Source organism: Opisthorchis viverrini (genome assembly GCF_000715545.1).
Source record: "Opisthorchis viverrini unplaced genomic scaffold opera_v5_402, whole genome shotgun sequence".
NCBI lineage: Eukaryota > Metazoa > Platyhelminthes > Trematoda > Opisthorchiida > Opisthorchiidae > Opisthorchis > Opisthorchis viverrini.
In genome coordinates, this window is record NW_008752059.1 from 235,033 (window position 1) to 254,762 (window position 19,730).

The window sequence follows — 19,730 nt, forward strand, 5'->3', positions numbered from 1 at the left end:
TTCCAGAGGACAGAATAGTTGAGAAGTATGAGGTGAGTGGTTATTCAGAGGTCAAATGTAGTCATTTGTTATGGATTGATTCCAGCAATACGTTGGACCACGTCGAGCTATGCATAAACCCCAAAATCCAAAGCTTTCGAATAGAGGTTTACCCACAAATGCGGTACTATAAGTACAATAAAATGGTAATACTTCACAAACCTCAAATCGTGAAACTATGCCGGCTTCAATGCACCGGTTTGTAAACCGCTAATTCCTAATGTATCTCAAAGTCCACGCCGACTCGAGACACGTCTTTACAGTCGGGCGAAACCACGTGTGAACTAAAACAACACGTCTGATGACGAGGTCACAAAACGGCTGATATAGGCACAAACCAAATTAAAAGGCGAAAATCGTGTCGTATAATATCGAAATGGAAGAAAGCAATCAACATATTTTCTTTGCCATTCCCAAGCTTAAAATGGCATCTATCCAAAAATATTGCATGACACGGTCAAATCAATCACGTCACTCAACTCTGAACACATTCGCCTGTCCAGAGGTGAAAATACAGATGCGTCCAACGTGCGTTTGGGGAGGTTTGGTTACATCCTCGCCTCGGCCATTGGATATGCACTGCTGATGAGCTGTAATAAGAGCGAACCTCGAGTCCAGTTCTTCCACCGGAACAGGAGGGTGACTGTTCAAACGCGAGTGGTGTGACTATGAATAAAACCAATATTCAGCGACTAGTGCCCGACCTCGAAGAAGACAATGAACCGGGCAAAATAATGTCTACAATGAAAACTCAGGCACTTTGGAATTTCGCATTAGGTATCTTGAGGTTTGCTGACACTGTGGTGACGGCGTTGTTTGTAATGTGAGGAAGCTCCTTGGTTTCGTTAGTGAGCCGAGCTTCTCAGCAAGCGTTTTTTCTACTCCACGAGGAACGAATTCACTCTGGATACTCATAAGATGGATTGTCACCTTGGATTTCAGAAAAGCTGGAGTCCAGTTAACTTGATGACAACTTTTCACGCCCCAATTGCGTGTTCTTTTTTGTCTCCGATCTACCAACGCAGTGCTTGTGCCGGCTCCTGCATATGTACACACAGGTTTGTGCCGGCTCCTGCATATGTACACACAGAGTGGCATTTTCGCAAGCGAGATTTCGGCTCGAGGAATTTTAGGACTGGACGTGGCATTTTCGCATTTTGTTAATATTTACATTGTACAACGGTTTATAGCTACAGCTTACTTAATAAGAAACGGTTCTGGCAACTTCAGTTCTCAGAAAGATTGATTGTAATAAAAGAAATTCAACAATTTAAGACCAAACATTTAAGCAACAACCGTGCTACAAAAACGCGACACACGTTGGGTAACCAGTCGATAAATGAATGTGGCGTGGGTGGATTTCTTCTTCGCAAAAACAAATTGATTGGTGTTTTGATTTTGAAAGGAACAATTGTCACGGCCTCTTTTTTGGAACGTTCAGTTCTTTCACCAAACCAGTTTTTGTTGCATATTTCTGGAAAATTCCCTGCTATGAGTGCTGCTCAGGCTAGTGATAAGCTTGGCGGAAAGTCGGGGACTCTGTCTAACCGATCAGCTCAAAAAGGGCTGCCGAATAGTTTTCAGCAGCCGTGTGAATAGTTTCCATCATGTAATGCATCCGCATTCTTCAAAAACGACGACCGCTTTTCCAAATGGGGAAGAATGGTTAGGGGTTTACTTCCACCAGTGACAGGTTGCTTTCAGAAGCTTCTTGGGTGAAGTTTGGTTGTTGTTCTTCCTCCAAATTGCCCGGCTTCACTAAATTTCCCTCGACGATACTAAGTTACACAGATTCACAATGCCCTAATTGTTCAAACAGAAGGGCGCAACAAGCCGACTTTGAGAATCGTGTACTTTATTGATTTCGGTTTTTGCCCAAAACCAGTACAACAGTACGAAGGTCAACAATTAGCGTTGCAAAATAAATGCTTGACAATTTGTTTGAATGTTTTTGACTTGTGTGCTTTAGTTCATCGGCTATCAGGTGGTAAATTAAATTAACACCATGCTCGATAACTGGCTCGCAAGCGTTCCGTCAACCCCCGAAGCGAAATCATGAGGGAATATTGCACTTCTAATTGCGCTTAATCCCAGCACACCAATCTGGAGTGCTGCTCAGGCTAGTACTGAGGTACTCATCGGATGTTTTCCGTCTTTGCAGGACAATCATCAAGCCAGCCTCTGTAAACCAAACAGGTCAAGAACATTACACAACGTGAGTTTCATCCCCCATATCAGTTAAACGTAACTGCTGAAAGTCATGTGCGAGGGCGCGCAACAACTGTCGTTTACTTCAGTTCTAAGGCAACGGAAACGTTCAATACATTGTCAAAAATTAGGGCTTGCAAACTCACTCAGGGAATTACACAACTCAAACACCAATTCGATAGTTGATTTTGTCAATGGTTTTCAACATTCTTCTACAACAAACGCCGATGTTTTCGGCATAATATTACCTATCCTAATTAGTCGGGCGGAGAGACAACCAAATAAAGGTGAGTCAGTCATTTTGTTAATGCTTACATCGTACAACGGTTTATAGCTACAGTTTACTTAATAAGAAACGGTTCTGGCCACTTCAGTTCTCAGAAAGATTGATTGTAATAAAAGAAATTCAACAATTTAAGACCAAACATTTAAGCAACAACCGTGCTACAAAAACGCGACACACGTTGGGTAACCAGTCGATAAATGAATGTGGCGTGGGTGGATTTCTTCTTCGCAAAAACAAATTGATTTGCAAAAGAGTGTATTTCTCGGAAACAGTCAAGTTGGTGTTGAAGTCCAAGATAAGCTTGGCGGAAAGTCGGGGACTCTGTCTAACTGATCAGCTCAAAAAGGGCTGCCGAATAGTTTTCAGCAGCCGTGTGAATAGTTTCCATCATGTAATGCATCCGCATTCTTCAAAAACGACGACCGCTTTTCCAAATGGGGAAGAATGGTTAGGGGTTTACTTCCACCAGTGAGAGGTTGCTTTCAGAAGCTTCTTGGGTGAAGTTTGGTTGTTGTCCTTCCTCCAAATTGCCCGGCTTCACTAAATTTCCCTCGACGATACTAAGTTACACAGATTCACAATGCCCTAATTATGCAAACAGAAGGGTGCAACAAGCCGACTTTGAGAATCGTGTACTTTATTGATTTCCCTTTTTCCCCAAAACCAGTACAACAGTACGAAGGTCAACAATTAGCGTTGCAAAATAAATGCTTGACAATTTGTTTGAATGTTTTTGACTTGTGTGCTTTAGTTCATCGGCTATCAGGTGGTAAATTAAATTAACACCATGCTCGATAACTGGCTCGCAAGCGTTCCGTCAACACCCGAAGCGAAATCATGAGGGAATATTTCACTTCTAATTGCGCTTAATCCCAGCACATCAATCTGGCGACCACAAGACTTATACCAAGTAACCGTAATAAGCAATTAAGTAAGCGCAGAATTTCGAATAATTCGAAACCATTCGCCGTAGATTTGGAAAGTTTTCAGACACACTGAAAGAGCCAATTAGCTCTTCAATCACTTATTGCGGTGAACAAACCTGTAATCGTTTGTTGATTGACTGCATAGAGCAAATTATATTTGGTTCTAACTACTCGTTCCTCTTTTATTTGCTTTTCAAATTGCCTGGGACTTCGATTGACGCAGCACAGAATAGCTGATCTAGTAGAAAACAGCTTTCTGTTTGCTCTTTTGATGAAAAGTAATTGAAGCTCTAATTTTAACGCATTCATTCAAATGCGGTTGTTTTTAACCAAAACGTACGGACTGATTAAAGGAATCTTTTGGTCCAATTAAAATGCCAGAAAATAGCCGTCGCGCAAATCACGGAACTGTTGAGTTTTGCGAGCTTGCGAACGAGTGCCCGAGGGTTATAAAATCGGGGTTTTTCCATCGTATGACAAGTCTGAATGTGTTTTGATAGCCATCTTCGTGAGAGATAAAATACAGAAACACGGGTTTTCCTTCTGACATTCTGCAGCTGCTGAAATTTCAGGGAGCCCAACTGCTCTTTCGAACTAAATTGGTCTCGGAATTTCCGCTGGTGTGCAGCATTCTTGCTTGAATAGAGAACTTCTTGCATCCACAAAACCCGAATTACATTCTAAACCTGCTGTCCATAACACTCGTTCGCCAGCTTGTTTGTTACCCAAGGGAGATTGCAGAAAGGATGACTTTCAGAGGTAAAAGTCCTTGTCGGTAACAGGTCGGCCGCAAAGCTTGTGCACAAACGGAAAACCGGAATCTCACCGCTACAACCAATTGGATGCGGGCCGTCACGATTTTGATTCACAGGATTTGTATCGTTCAGCGAAAGACTCACAAAGCCTGCGGTCATTAAAATGTCAATCTTCTGACTGATGGTCACTTATGACAGCGTCATGGAGTACTGCTGAGCATTTTCTGCGATTAGGATAGATCCAGGTAACTCGCCACCCATCCTGAGGCGGATGAAGTGGGGCGCGTTGGTCGCAATTTGGTGGACAAGAAGAAACTGTTAGCCGTTGCTTAGATTAAGAGGTTGCTTGCGGCTCCAGGTGCAGGGTGAGTAATATACGCACATTTGCGTTGGGAGAACAAATCCACACAAAGAAACGCAGACCACAACGCAAGAAAGATCACAAACGAACCAAAATATTCGCTAAATTCGTTACATTTCAAGCAGGCAATTACGTCAGAAGATATTGGATAGCCTTCGAGTGCTATATAAACACACGTAGGCAAGGAAGAAGTATCCACCCAACTGCTCACTGAAGATGTCTCCTGGTATGGTTCCGAAACGTTCGCCAGCCGGCAGCCAAACTTCGCGAACAGATCACTAGCCACCTGATCAACAACCAACAATTATTAGATAACCCTTCGCGGCACATCTAGGCCGAAGGCGGGATACCCAATAGATAGCACATTCGTCTACATATATGAGCGCACACTGCCGTCGAAGTAACTCCTAACACCGAACAGTACTTTTCGAGAAGTTTTCGCATCATGTTTACGTGCAATACCAACGTGCATCGACGCCGAAATCACGACTGATTCAGGCGTTTGCCCCATATCCTAGTTCATAAAGTGGCAGTAGTGCAAAACGGAAGTGAAAATTCCTATCTATAAAACGGGTGATTTTATAGGGCATCAGAGATCAGAAGGCTCAATGCCACAGAGCGTCGCGGTATTTGACACAAATGCATTGAGCGGGCCTCGTCCAACTACGGACGCTCTCTAAACTCACACTGATCCTAAACGCTGAGGATGTCTCACTCCGTTTTGTGCATTCAGTTCTGCCTTGGCATTGGCTCTCAGTGAAAGCTCTCAGTGAATGCTCACAGAACCGCATTCGACAAATGGACGTCAGAAACAGGAGAGTTTACTGCTTTGTCGACAGTCGCACCGGCATCCAATGGTTTTGGTGTACCTAGTACTGGTCGGGCGTTTCCAACCAAATTGCTGAGCACACCAAACACTTGGATCAAGAGGTCAAAAGTCTGTATCCACGAACCCTGCCTTCGATATGTGAATGCTCTTCTCGCCACCGTTGTTTCGACACTGTTTCCGATCTCCCCATTCAGTTTTCCCGACTGCAGAACAATAATATTCATAATAATATTCACAATAATATTCGCTTACGCAGCCAGCTAAAACGTCCATTTGAGATCAATCATTTGAAGTCCTAGGGTTTATTAGTCCGCCGCGTGCCTGTCTAATGTCCACGAAGTTTCGTGTGTTAACAACTATCCTTTAAACATCCGTAGGGTTGTAGATTGCTGCGAAGTAACCAATTTGCACTAGAACACTAAATGTCAAAATGAACTTGTGGGTATTCTCTTTCCGAAAACTGAGAAGCCGTCAACTTCTCGGTCGTTCCGGTGCGGCTCCCAAATGAATGGCTATATAAGTGGATAATCTAGTGCGATTCGTCGCACAGTGACAAAGTCGAATTTATATTGTCATGACTCGTTGTTAGGTAATGTTTTTGGGGTACTCGTTTTCGTCCTTTTACGCCAAAACCGGCAGCAACCCCAAAGACGGCGCCACTGAGTTTAATTGTTTTAACCGGTCACAATTCCCAAGGTGTACACAGCTCTGCACACAAGACAGACAGTCCGGATAAGGAAAAAGTAGGTCAGTAAATAATACGTAATAGGTGCTGACTTGGTCTTTGAAATGCGCTGGCTAGAAATCACTTGCCGAAGAAATACTGCCAAATGGCCCAGGTACCTCTTTTGAGACAACTCGCAACCACGACTTCAGTCTCTCACTCGCGCCGCAAATTCTCATGGAGATGGAAGGCAACAATCCCAAAGACAATTTAAACTGCAGAATCCCGCACTCTCACAGAATGCAGCACTGTTCCTTTCAAGAGTGTGCCGTATCATCACGCCGCAGTGGATGGCCTGTTTCTTATTCGAGCCTCCCATTTACCTGTCATTAAATGGTTGCCCACAGATAGAATCTGCGAACCAACGCAATCGATTTTATAAGCCCTCAGCTCAAGTGACGTACGCCTCAAGATGTTCATCAGTGTAAACCTAATAGCATCTGACCGGAAATAGGGCGCACAACATAGACCGTGACGTGGTTTTAGCTATTATACACGCATTTAGGCAACTTGATACTCTCTGCGAAAATAAGCCCTTTCGGACAAACCATGCCGTTGTGAAGAATGCAAGGAATCATCCTGCTTTATTTGCGCTTTAGTGAATGGGTCGTCTTGCATCTCAATATGCTACCAGTGAAAGGAAGAAGGCATTCGCTGTGGAGTATTTATTCGAAAACGCCAAATGACCAGTTACAGACTATTGGACACGGAAGCAAAATTCTAATATACATCATTTTGACGAAACTGAACATCCATCTTCTGTTTGAACACGTCTTCCTGAACTTTCCTAGATGTCCACTGGCTGTTGCAAAAATCCAAGCAAAAGCGACAAATTGACCCCACAAATTGCGCAATATATCTCACTTTTGAAAAGACGCAGTGCGGAATCAACAGGAAAACCCCAACCTCCGTTACATCAGTATGTGGAGTGCTGATGTCAAGCGTATTACCATAAGAAACACAGATGCGTCCATGTTCCGTTTACGTGATAATTTTTGAATTGTTATACATACACTGGTGATTCTAAAATGTATTCAATCAGCATATCCTTAGTTTGTGATGCACGGCAACCTTATTCCTTTATTTGTGCGATATAGTTACCTGCAAAATAATGGCTGGGCGAATATACACCCAATAGGACTTGTCCGAACCAAGTCCGATCTAGCAATGTTGTGGAATGTAGGTAGCTCGGGTGCTCTGTTTGGTTGGTGGCCAGTTCGCCGAGCTTGGCAGTTGGATTGCAAACGTTTCATAACCAATCGAGGTGACATCGTAGTGCACGCTTGAGTAGGACCCACTCTGTTTGTTCCGGAATCATCTGCTTTCTTCACATTGGTTGTGCAATGAAGAAGCATTTTGCGATTTAGTGACTCTGCAACTTGCACATATCCAGAGGAAGGAAAACCAGGGATTTTGAGGCGGGGCATGATTACTGCTAAAATATGATGAATGTAAAATATAAACAAAATATTTTCAAATGAGCTCAGATGTACGCAAAAGCTTGGGATACAGGGAGCCGCAGCTTGGGGCAATTGTGAGTCCAGCTCTAGTCGCCCTGTTTGCTACCGACGCATATTAACCGAGTTCGGCCAAATCAATTGGTCGTCATTGAAGATTATCCCTTCGTTATCAGAATATCGACATCTTCCATCCCCAATGAAAACGTGCTATCAAAACTGCCATCCGAAATTCGTACGCGGGACCTTTGTGTATTTGTAGACCAGGAGGAACTCCTGACGACATTGACATTAAAATATTATCCCGGCTATGTGACTGGAGGTCCAAAAACATCAGGTCTTCTCCTATGTCTCAGAGCTAATCCGATTGCTCAGCGTATACGAGACTTTCTTTAAAGGAACCCACGAAATAGGAAAATGACTCGGTTCCGCTTATATTTCACTCAACCTATTCCGTGGGCTTGAACTTGTCCACTGACGGGATGTGATTGGTTGCGTATTGCGACGCCATCAAATCCGCAGCCATTTAATTGAGCCTAGATGAAAATTTCAGAGTACAGCTGTCTGATATCCTGCGTTACATGACATAAAGAGGGCCAAACATGTTTGTAAACGCCTTTACAGGGAAAGGTAGTAGTAAGCTGCCTATGGGCATTCCTACTGTGCAGCTGGTCGACGAAGAAACTCAAAATACAACGATAACAAGCTAACAAACTTTCCATCACCGGTGTACACGACGGTCCAATTTACTTCTGAAAGCAAGTCCCCTGTGTAGGTGACGGATAACAATGGTCCATACATATTATGTGGCACACCACAAGGACTGATTGTACAACCAATGATGACATATGCTACTTGTGTCGTGTGCAACATGCACTTGCAAACTGTCGGAGATTTCGATTCGTTCAGCGCAGCGCTCTTTGAAACGCCAACCCGCGCAACCTTCAGTCGTCCCTTGAGGGACTATCAATGTTGTCGTTCCTCAAATCTGAAAACTGTTTGCTTTTTTCGATGAAACTCATACTACACCCTTATAGGTAATCAAAGATTTTACTACCTTCCTAACTAAACATGAGCACAGTGAGTGTGCGCTAGGTTTCAACAGGTTTACTGCATCAGAGTTCCGTTTGGTTACAGAACGCCTGGTATGCAGTGTCTCCTTTTTTGGGAATCCAACGCGTGCATATGTTTCTATCGAATGTATGCCCGTGTAGAACACCATACTACCCCGGAGAATATTTATGTTATTCGGTGCTTACTGAATTGTCGGAAAGTAATCAAAATGACGCATGATGTGTCAGATATTGAGAATTTGCCGCGCCCGCGCAGTATTCGTTACTCAGAGAGGAATCTCGATCCCGCCACAACTGCAACTCTTTAATGTGCTAGGCTAATTCATGCACAGCTGCAATCCCTGTAGGTTTCGAGTACCCTGTTATTGGATTTGGCCGACTTCGATAAGTTGATAGATCATTTTGTTTTCAGAAGGTTGTTTATCAAGGTCACCTATCCCATAACATATTTTGTCCTCTCCAGTAAAATTGTGATAAATCTCTGACTTGCATACGGTTTTGCTGGAATTACCTGCGTTTAATGAATGTGAACGTGCGAGTAAAACCATTTTGGCAAAATTATTTCATAGAAAATATTTTTTAGCCGTATATTACGACCAGAATATCCATATGGAAATGAATTTCGGGACAACACATGTTCTGCTACCCAAATGGACGACAGTCTGATCCTTTGCACTGAATTTTTACTTCGCATGCTCAAACTCATTGAATTTTCAGAGTTTCTATGGGTCGCACAAACCTGGTTGGGTTGAAGCAACATTTTGCTATATTCTGCGGTCTTTGTCATTATGTCCGTCGCCACCACCACCGAAATGCGTAGCGAAAATTTTCCCGTTTCCAGAAACATTCCATGAGAAACGTGCTGCTCTATTACATCCAATATCAGCTTCCGGATGGGATCCTAAGTCATGCTAATGAAGTTCTTGAAAAATGCATGCTATTAGGAGAATTAGTTTCAAGCGCAACAGGACTACATAACAGCCAACAAAATGACCGTTTTCGTTGAGACAGATTTCATTGGTTGTTCATCACTCGCCCTTGACAGATGAGATGTATACTCAGTCTCACCTTTTCGACTCGCTTGTGCGAGACAGTGATCAGCAGATCGACCAGTTTGTACGTTCATTTTGACTTTTCCTGGTTTGGCCAAGCGCAGCAGTCTATCAATCGGTCAGCCAGACCGGGATTCACGGAAACAGGAATGTATTAAGCAGACTGTGTCCACAAAACAAGCATAAAACCCAACCGAAATAGTTGTGTAATCATTAATCACTGAGCATTTTCGTTGGCAAACAAGAAAGAGAAATTGTAACATTATGTGCAACACTTTCAGGGTTGGTTTGGCTTTCTCTTTAAAAGCCAAGTAGTCATAAATAGGTAATTGGATCTACAAATCATCACTCAAGTTTACAGGAAAGCCCACCTACATTACATTGATGAATCTTAACTGTCACATAAAGTTATTGTCAAAGGACTACCGCTGCCATAACACAGTAGGCAGGTTTACAGCGGGAAACTCAGCTTGTCCAATTACTTGCAAAAACGCATTTTATCGGATTCAGAAGCCGCCAATGTCACCTAGTACTCGGTAAGTTATTTCACATTTTGCCGAAAATGAATCTGCGGTCTCCCGGGGTTGTATTGTGCCAATGGCTCTTCTATCGTAGGGTTAACCTGCCTAGGGTCTGGGATTTCTGAAGAGCAATCTTCGACGTCAGATTTGAACGAGCAAACGGAAATGGAGACCAGTGATCCCAGGAAAATACACGGCAAAACAAGGAATGAACATTGTTTGACATAATTGGACCGCTAATTTGATAGAAGCTTCAGCCTCAGGTGGCTTGCACCCCGTGATCCCCCACGAGAATCCGAATTAACCAGTAGTTTTCTAATAAATTCGCGACTGCTGTTTTGGCGTCATTCGAACAGCCGACGATCTCGTCCAAATCCATGTTATGACATTGTTTGCATCTAAACATCTCCAAAAGTGTCAAATCTCAGCTGCCTGCGGACACAATCAAAGAAGGTGCTCAGCACCAGGTGTTTACATGAAAAACCCAAGAGGCTATAGGATCAGCCCTGTATTTAAAAGGCATACCGAATGCCTATTGTGCCATCCTATTAACAGTAGTGTCATAGTTGGGTATTAATGACCAGTAGACGAGTCACGTTGCAACTCCCTGACCTACCTGGCCGTATTCATTCTTCGTTGTGAGTGTTACACCAATCGGTTCCAATCACTACATTCTGCATACAAACTATCGTGTTCACTAGGCACATCGGGTATACATCCTCCACTATCTGTCTCTCAACCCCTGCCGGCGAAATTTATGGGATGCACAAAAGACGTATCCTTAAAAATAAAACTGACCGCAAAACTCCGGAAAAACTGCAACTACTGGAATGATCTAAAGTGATCTCCTCACAACAGAGTCAACGGGCCTGAGTTATGACTAGAAGTGAACTAACTATTTAAGGCTTGGACTGTTGCAGTCGTGAATTTAAGTTTGCCGTGTTCTTTGTAGGTCGGCTGTGCAGATGTCGAGTTCGAACCAAGTCACTCGACTTCTGCTGTCGGACACCGATACAAGGTAGCTTATTAAAGTTGACAGCTTGGTCTTTGTCATCGAAATACGAAACCATCACGTACTCAACTACATTAGCATCCGAACCAACATGGAGCACACTTCTTGGCTTATTCCGACTCTTCGTTCACGTCGAAGTGTTGCAACCCATCTTCACTTCCGAAATCATGTCGACAATATTCGAATGAATGAGCCAATAAGATAGGCAAACCTGATGTGATCCAGATATCCTTGGTACTGGCAATGATGTAGTTGGAGATCGCAAGGAAAGCTTCTTCAGTGGAAATCCCCGGTGTATAACCAAAACATCGCATTGCCGGCACAGAACCACGCGAGCTATGGTTTTCAGACAACCGTTTTCATACAGCCAAAGACGCCTTGGTTACGCTTCTCAAACAGGCTAGGTCTCACAGCCATACAACAACACATTCCGTACTGCAGGCTGAAACACACGTTACTTGGTGTTCATGAGTTGCCTCCATGACGCCATGGGTGCTCCGAAACAGCAAACGCGATTCGAGCCCTTCAGTTTCGTGCATTGACCTAATCTGCTACACTACAATTAAAACTGATACAACCTCGAATGTATATAAAACGCTGCACCACACTACCCCTTCAACTTGATCAGAAAATTACCGGCGATCTTATATAAGCTTTGATCTAACTCTGAGGATTTTCTCGACCAACCAAAAATATCCTCGTCCAAACAGAATTGCACATCCAAGCCATACAATTTCAAAAAGGACGTCTGTTGCAAGGTTCTTCAGAAAACGGAGCATTTCGCTGCACTGATGGCATGGCACTGCTACACCCAGTTTGATAGCATACCCGCAACTATGCCATTCTTTCTCTTGACCCTTCTCTTACCCTACCGCCCACTTGCTCCATTACTTCCAAGTATAAAAAATTCACTCTTTATTCTGACTGAACTTATGAACATGTTTGAGGGTACGCCCCCCCTATTGGGAATAAACATCATTATAGTAACGCGATATTTTATGGGTACAAAGTGGACACCAGTGGATAGAACTATTTCCGTCAGTTCATCCAAAATCACCTGCGTCTTTTCCTCCCCTTCGAATGAAGTTTGCATACAAGAATCGACCGAATTTTTCCAGACGATATCTGAAAACCAGGTCCAAAGGATAATTCATCTTTCGTCTCAATATCTCGTTCATTGCGAAATTAGGGATGGATGGAGTGACGGCGTTTTTGATGGATATCGCTTTGTTTATGGAAGCTGTTGGAGTTCCCTACATATTTCCGTAACATGGCTGCCCCACCTATTCGAGGCGATGCAGAAGAATGGTTGACAACTTTGGGCTCAACTGCATGCCCCCTTCCCTAAATGTACTTCGTACGCATGATGAACACCAAAATCCGCCTTCTGTAATGAAGGGAAAAGCTGACTCCTGTCTGAGCTTGTTGGTTGTGGTTTACGTCCCAGGCAACTGCCTTATAATTCAAAATATCCATTGACGGATGAGGAAATGATGCTACGAAGCTCACCAAAAACACGTGATGTAATGCATCAGAGGCAACTGGTTTTACGAAGCTCCACGCTTTTCTTTGGGCTATAGCAGCTCCATTCTGAGGTCAGCTCACCAAACTACCAGATATCACTGATCTCATATCTCTGCAAGTTCCAAGCTACATTCCAAGCACATTCTGGCCGGTGCACTTGCCTCATTCTCACGTATACCCCCATCAGTTTTCATCGACCAAAACGTATTACTTGGATTTACATATCGATTACCATTCTTGAAAACGGGCAGCGTTACCTCATTGAAATACTTGGAAGTAGTGATAACTTATGAGCGTCTGTTATTTGGGGAAGCATTTTCACTCACATCATAGTGCTTTCTAGCAAACCTTTCGGACACCTTTCATATTTTGAATCTCCAATTTAGATGTGGCTGTTTTATTACCTCGTTTGAACTGCGATAATTAGCCACTACCAACTCTCGATAGACACAAGAATATCCTAACTTCAGTGACAACTATAAACGGTTCATCCAAGGTGTTCGTAAAAAAGCACGCTATAAAAACAGGTTTTTCAGAAAATTTCCCACCGTTTTCATAGAAGCGATGGACAAAGCCTTCAGCAACCACTGAAATACGAATTCAACGGTCACAGTGGACTCAGAGTTTGTTTAAACAATGTCCAAAATAACTGTACCCCGTGGGGAGATCTTAGGCGCCCGAATGAGTACCATCAAATGCCAACACTTTATGTTAAAGTTTTCCTCTTTCGGATCACGGTTCTAGAGACATTCACGTGTGTGCATCTAGAACGCTGCGCGAATGACTGCCTTCCTAATTAGCGGCTCAAATGAACCGCCCTCTTTATTCTGATATAGCTGCGCTCTATTTCAGCTTGGCAATCATCTAAGTATTTTCCGTTTTCCTTGCGAAGCAAAGCATTTATACTGCTACTTTTACATTATTTTTGTGCCAAAAGTTGGGTCAGCAATAAATTTATTTTATTGCATTTGTTTGCCACCTAGTTTTGATTACGTTTTGACTGTTTTTCCATATCAGATTTTCTTGACGTAAATGATGTCGTAAGAAATGTCGGCAAGGCTCTACGGCAGCATAATACGGCAGTCGCTTATGAGCCCAACAACACTTATCGCAGGGCACTGTCAAAATCGAAAGAGAGGGTATGTCCGGTGTGAAAACAACGTCATATATAGGATCCAATGACTGGACCGACAACCGGTACGTAGGCCAAACCGGAAGGTAGCTCTCCACCAGGATACCTGAAAGGCGATGAAAAACACGATCAGTTTTTCTCATCTCCGTACAAAAATATCAGGAAGGATACGAGTTTGAGTGGAGCACCTTCTGCATAACGCCTCCAGCAACAACCAAGTGAGCACCCGAATTAATTGTATCTTGTCACCCCACTGTAAAAGCTGTTAACACACACGTTAGAACCACAGCAGCCTTGCAGCTTTGAACTGCAAAATTAACCAAACGAGGAGCCCGTGATAAGCACGTAGGTCCCCTCCAAACGGACACATCAAATAGATTCGAGTAGGCACACAACCGAAGCACCAAACTGACCGGCGGACGCATGGACAATTACCTTTACAGTGGAAAAGATAGGACAGCACAAGCAACCAATCAAGTCCGGGAAAGACAGCCAAAACACAGTGCCAATCAATACCAGAGGACAACCAACCAGATCAAAGGAACGCAGACCACAACGCAATAAAGGTTACGAACGGACAAACGTTGGTACACACAAGTAGCCACTCACGTAAGCAAGCGCCAGATAGTGTTTAAAGGCTACATAAACGCCTGGAGCCAATGAAGAAGTACCCGCCCAACTGCGCACTGGTGATGTACCCTCGTTTGTTTACGAAACATTTTCAAGCCAAGCTCGGCGAACAAATCAACAGCCAATTGACTACAAATAGTGCTTCATTACATGTCCTAAAATTGAAGTATGCCATGCCAGTGATGGCACGGCACTGCCACACGCAGTTGATAGCGTACGCGCAACTATGCCCCTCCTCTTCACCCACTCCTTCCATTGACTGTAAACACGAATAAGCTCCTAACCTGAACCAAGCTGCTTCCAGGACATGTTCATTCCAAACTGCTGAAATTTTCGTTCGAATTGGATCACCGCTGTTTTTCCGAGCTTCCTGCAGTATTTGATAACCTTCTATACAGTTCGTGTTTCGTGTCGTGTGTTACCGTAATCTCACTCTTCCAAGGAACTCCGCAACAGCGACACCAGTTAGTCTCTACTGTTCCACGGTACAGCGTGTTTCTAAGATTTTTGTTACCACTTGACCGCTCTGCTAATCCATCCACTTCTACAACCACACTTGCGCTTTTTGGGACCCTGGCTATGAACCCAACATTCCAAGGCCACGAGGCCCTAATGGTGGCCTTAGGCTTCAGTTCAATATGACTGGCTGATTGACGCCAACTTGCTGCTTCACGTGATCCGATGTTTTGGTCCCCAATTTCCACCGCTTACACCCCTCTTGTCATGTGTCAGGCAGGAAGCCTCTTGTATCACCCTCCGTCGCTTTGGTTTTTGCCAGCCACATTCAAATCCGGAAGATCTCAGCTTGCCCGATATTTCCTCTTCAAAAACGAATAATAGCTCTGCTTTCTTGCTCGTGCCGGTTTGGTGGTGAAAACGCCTACATCGGATAAAGCCCCCAATGAGGCTGATTCTCTTCTCAACCCCGCTGTTCCCACAACCCTCACCAGTCATGCCTTTATTCTTGCTGTAACGTCATTATCTTACCTGCCGGTATGCCACCCACAAGTTAGGAATAAACATTTGTATTATAATTTTATTAGATAGTGCATGCGATTTTTCAACGTTCTCGTTAATCGGCTATCCTTTACCCAAGAATGATCCTTGCAGAGCAAACGGGAACACGTGAAATCACCACAAAAGCCCGCCAACGTGGCATCTAGCGGTATCAAAGGACCGGGCAACTAGAGTCACTGGGTATATGAACAGGGGTTTGTGAACATTCGGAGTGTCTCGGTGTCATGGCCGTTAAGTCCGAATCAAAAGAAAATGGTCCATATATAGGTTTGGAAAGCCTTTATTAACCCTGACGAATGCATTTATTTGCATGCCGTTAGTGGAATGCGTCAAAACGATCAAGCTTTGATGAATAATCATTTGTGATGTATCGACGCGAGCAAAACTTCGGGTGACAAATTCTATCACATTAACCCTTGCAATCCAGGCTCCTGCCGCAGCTAAGCTTCGATCTTGGGCAACGTCTGCTTCAAACGTCCCGCCATATCTATTCCACTTACTCTGTGGTTTACATTCAAAAGGATCCACAATAGGACCAAAGATATCTGTGATCTCACATAGACTTTGTTCCGCCTTTCAGAGTCCCTGGGCCAGCTCTTCTGTTTTGCCTTCCAAAGTTTTGTTGTTGCCCGCCACCTCTAAATGTCAACAACTGGATCCTTCTTCGTCTTGATACGTTCTTCAAAAGGAAACGGCCCCAAGCACTGTTCCTTACCGTGTCTGTTTTTGTGTGTCCACCTCTATACCGGATAATGCTCACTGCTTACGACGCACAGTCTCCTGTATCCACAGATGCACGCAGTAATGCGTTCATTTTGACCAACATTATGATCATGCCAATCACTAGTTCAAAATGAAACTACTCATATTATCGTTGTTTTTTTATAGATCACTCGGCGATCGCGATCAAGGTTGACTCCATCAGTGACATAAGTAATCCTTGCCATGCATTCGCGGCCACATTTATAATATCCAGATGGCGTGGTCGCTTCATCCGTCGGGAGAGAAACAAACGGGATCAAATGTGTTCAAAGGATTGCTAAGGTATGGTGAACCGAACAGGAATGATTGAAAAATGACAACAGTTTGGAGGCGAATAGATTATTTCCTCAAAGCTGCTGCAGGATCAGAGTCCTACCAACCACGAGTCTGCTAAATTCTACATTGCGAAACTATCACACAAGCGCATGCCAAAGCCCAACGATCATCGGAGACATTTTACGCTCCACAACCAGTGCAGGTGTTGCTTGACAATGTTATCCCGACCGACAATTGAAACCACCAGTCCTTGCAACTCACTGGATAACTTTGTGGAGGAAGGGGAGCACTAAATCATGAATCCGGCGTCAACATAAATCCGGATGGCACAGCGTCCTACATTGATTTGGCGACGGTCCTCAGACCAATACCCCATACTATTAAATAAAGACTTCAGTTTCTTATTCCGTTTGTTCTGTTAAAATTTTCCGCACACAAAAATCCCGAATTGGATGTACATTATCTGTTTCTAAATATCGACCAGCAACTTCAATTTCCCCGGAAGTTAGGGTGGCTGGAAAAACTAAGTTCATGTTTACATAAAATGCGTATTATGTGAGGAAACATGGTATAACTACTCCAAAATGGAGACTTGATGTTCCAGTCTACTTTCCAGCTAAATGAGGGCTTGTTTGTGGTTCCTACTCTAACTTATTTGTGCCCGACTGTCCAAGGTAAGCCGTTGCGAAAATCACGAGGAGAATTTATCTGTTGGCTGCACCCAACAGGTTTCCTAAAGATGGTGCCTCAGATGATTTTTGTGCGCAAATGCGTGTGTCTTCCTTTCCTTCCTGCTCTTTTTCTGACAACGCAGTGACTGGTGTTGCTGTAGCGCTGTGTGGTTCTGAATTGCATCGGTGAACAGAGGTGACACTATATATATTGTGGAGTGATCGGCCATTTGAAGTGTAACGAATCTAGTGAATCCTTTAGCCAGTTTGTGATCTTTGTTGTCTTGTGGTCTGCGTTCCCTGCTGTGGATTTGTTTTCCCAACGCAAAAGTGCCTATATTACTCACCCTGTACCTGGTGCCACGAGCAATCGCTTACTCAACGTAAGTACCGGCTAACAGTTTCTTCTGTCCACCAAATTGCGACCAACGCGCCCCTCTTCATCGACCTCAGGATGTGTGGCGAGTTACCTGGAATTATCCTTATCACAGAAAATGCTCAGCAGTATTCCGTGACGCTGTCATAAGTGGCCATCAGTCAGAAGATTGGCATCTTAATGACTGCAGGCTTTATGAGTCTTCCGCTAAACGATACAAATCCTGTGAATCAAAATCGTGACGGCCCCGCTTCCCATTGGTTGTAGCGGAGCAATTCTCGTTTTCCGTTTGTGACCAAGCTTGGTGGCAGACCTGTTGTCGAAAAAGAATTTTACCTCTGAAAACCATCCCTTCTGCATTCTCTTTCGGACAAGAAATAAGCCCGCATCACTCAACAATTCCGCGATTCGCGCGACAGCAATTTTTTGCATTTAATTGGCACAAAAGATTCCTTTAACCAGTTCGTAAATCGAGGGAAAAATCAACCGCATTTGCCTGCATGCAGTCACGATAAAATTCAATTACTTTTTATCAACAGAGCAAACACAATGTTGCTGCGGTGTGATGGACAAAGTACATGAAAATCATACTACAGGTTTTTGAGAAAGCTCAGTGTTATCCATCCTGTGCTGCGTCAATCAAAGTTCCAGGCGATCTGAAAAGCGAATAAAGGCAAAACAAATCATAATTTGCTTTATTCAGTCTATCAACAAAAAATCACAGCTGTTTTCACCTCAACAAACGGTTGAAGAGCTGATCAGCTCCTTTGATGTGTCAGAAGGACTCCTGAATTCCTAAGACGAATAAACTCGAAATATATAGGAAAATCTGTTGCTTACTCAGTAGACACCGATGATGACAAAAGCGGTAGAAAGTTTTGAACTTGAATTTTACCGCGAGGTATTTAACCCTTTCTGAGGTTTCTTTTGGGGGCAATTTCGGGATTTGTGGCAAGCATCCATTCACGTTGTATATACTAACTATATTATGGGGACTCTGAACGCTGAAGCTGCCGCCTCCTGTGACGACAGAACGTTTGCGAGCCAAATATCGAGCTCGCCATCAGCTCGTACAAGCTAAAAATATTTAAACAAGTTGTCAAGATCCCATTTCGGAACGCTAATTGATGGCCTTTGTATAACTGGTTTCGAACAACAGAAGAAACCGAACAAAATATAGAATTTTTACGGTTGGCCTGTTGCACCCTTCTGGTTGAACAATTAGTGCATTGTGAATCTGCATGACTTTGTATCGTCGAGCAAGTTCTATTGAAGCCGGGCAATTTGGAGGAAGAACAACCACCGAAATTCACCCAAGGAGCTTCTGAAAGCAATATCTCACTGGTGGAAGTACAACCTCAACCATTCTTTGGAAGAGCGATCGTCGTTTTTGAAGAACGCGGATGCTTTACATGAAGGAAACTATTCACACGCCTGCTGAAAGCTCTTCGACATCTCACAACCGGTCCCGCCCTTCTTGGGCTCATCGAGTAGGCGCAGTCCCCCAGTTTCCGTCAAACTTATGTTCTACCTGAACCAAAATTGGATGGTTTTCGAAAATTCACTCATTTGCAAATCAGTTTGGTTTTCCGAAGAAGCAATCTACCCACGCCACATTCTTTAATCGAATAATTGCCTGACATGTGCAGCGTTTTCGCAGGACGGTAGCTGCTCAAAGTCAAACGAATTGCCACGTGTTAAATGTTCGGTTTTGAAATGGCTGTATTTCTTTGAATAGAGTAAATTCTGCTGCGAACCGAAATAATCAGAAGGGTTTCTAATTAAGTAAACTATAGATATAAACCGTGGAAGGATGTAAATTTTGACAATTTGATAGACTTACTTTTATTTGGTTATCTATCCGCCCGACTAATGAGGATAGGCGTTTAGTTGGAAATGACTTCGAAAACCATAAACAAAATCAACTATCGAATTGCCGTTTGAGTTGTGTAATTCCCTGAGTGAGTTTTCGGACCTAATTTGTGACACTAGATTAATGCCTGCGTTGTCTTAGAACTGGAGTAAATACCAATGTTGAACGCCCTGGCTCTGGGCTATTCAGAAAACGACTTTCAGCACTTAAGTTTAACTGACATGAG

At 43.5% G+C, this 19,730-nt stretch overlaps 1 protein-coding gene across 1 annotated transcript in view; it reads right to left on the reverse strand.

The window, feature by feature from the left end:
- T265_10744 (hypothetical protein) overlaps positions 1 to 12,421 on the reverse strand; it is a gene marked incomplete at both ends in the record, with an annotated part of 37,563 nt that extends 25,142 nt beyond the window's left edge. Inside the window, 2 exons of the mRNA XM_009177207.1 lie at positions 7,230 to 7,563; positions 12,301 to 12,421. Of these exons, the coding sequence (XP_009175471.1) occupies positions 7,230 to 7,563; positions 12,301 to 12,421 (455 nt within the window). The remainder of the gene's footprint in view (positions 1 to 7,229; positions 7,564 to 12,300) is intronic.
- Positions 12,422 to 19,730: the final 7,309 nt, after the last annotated feature.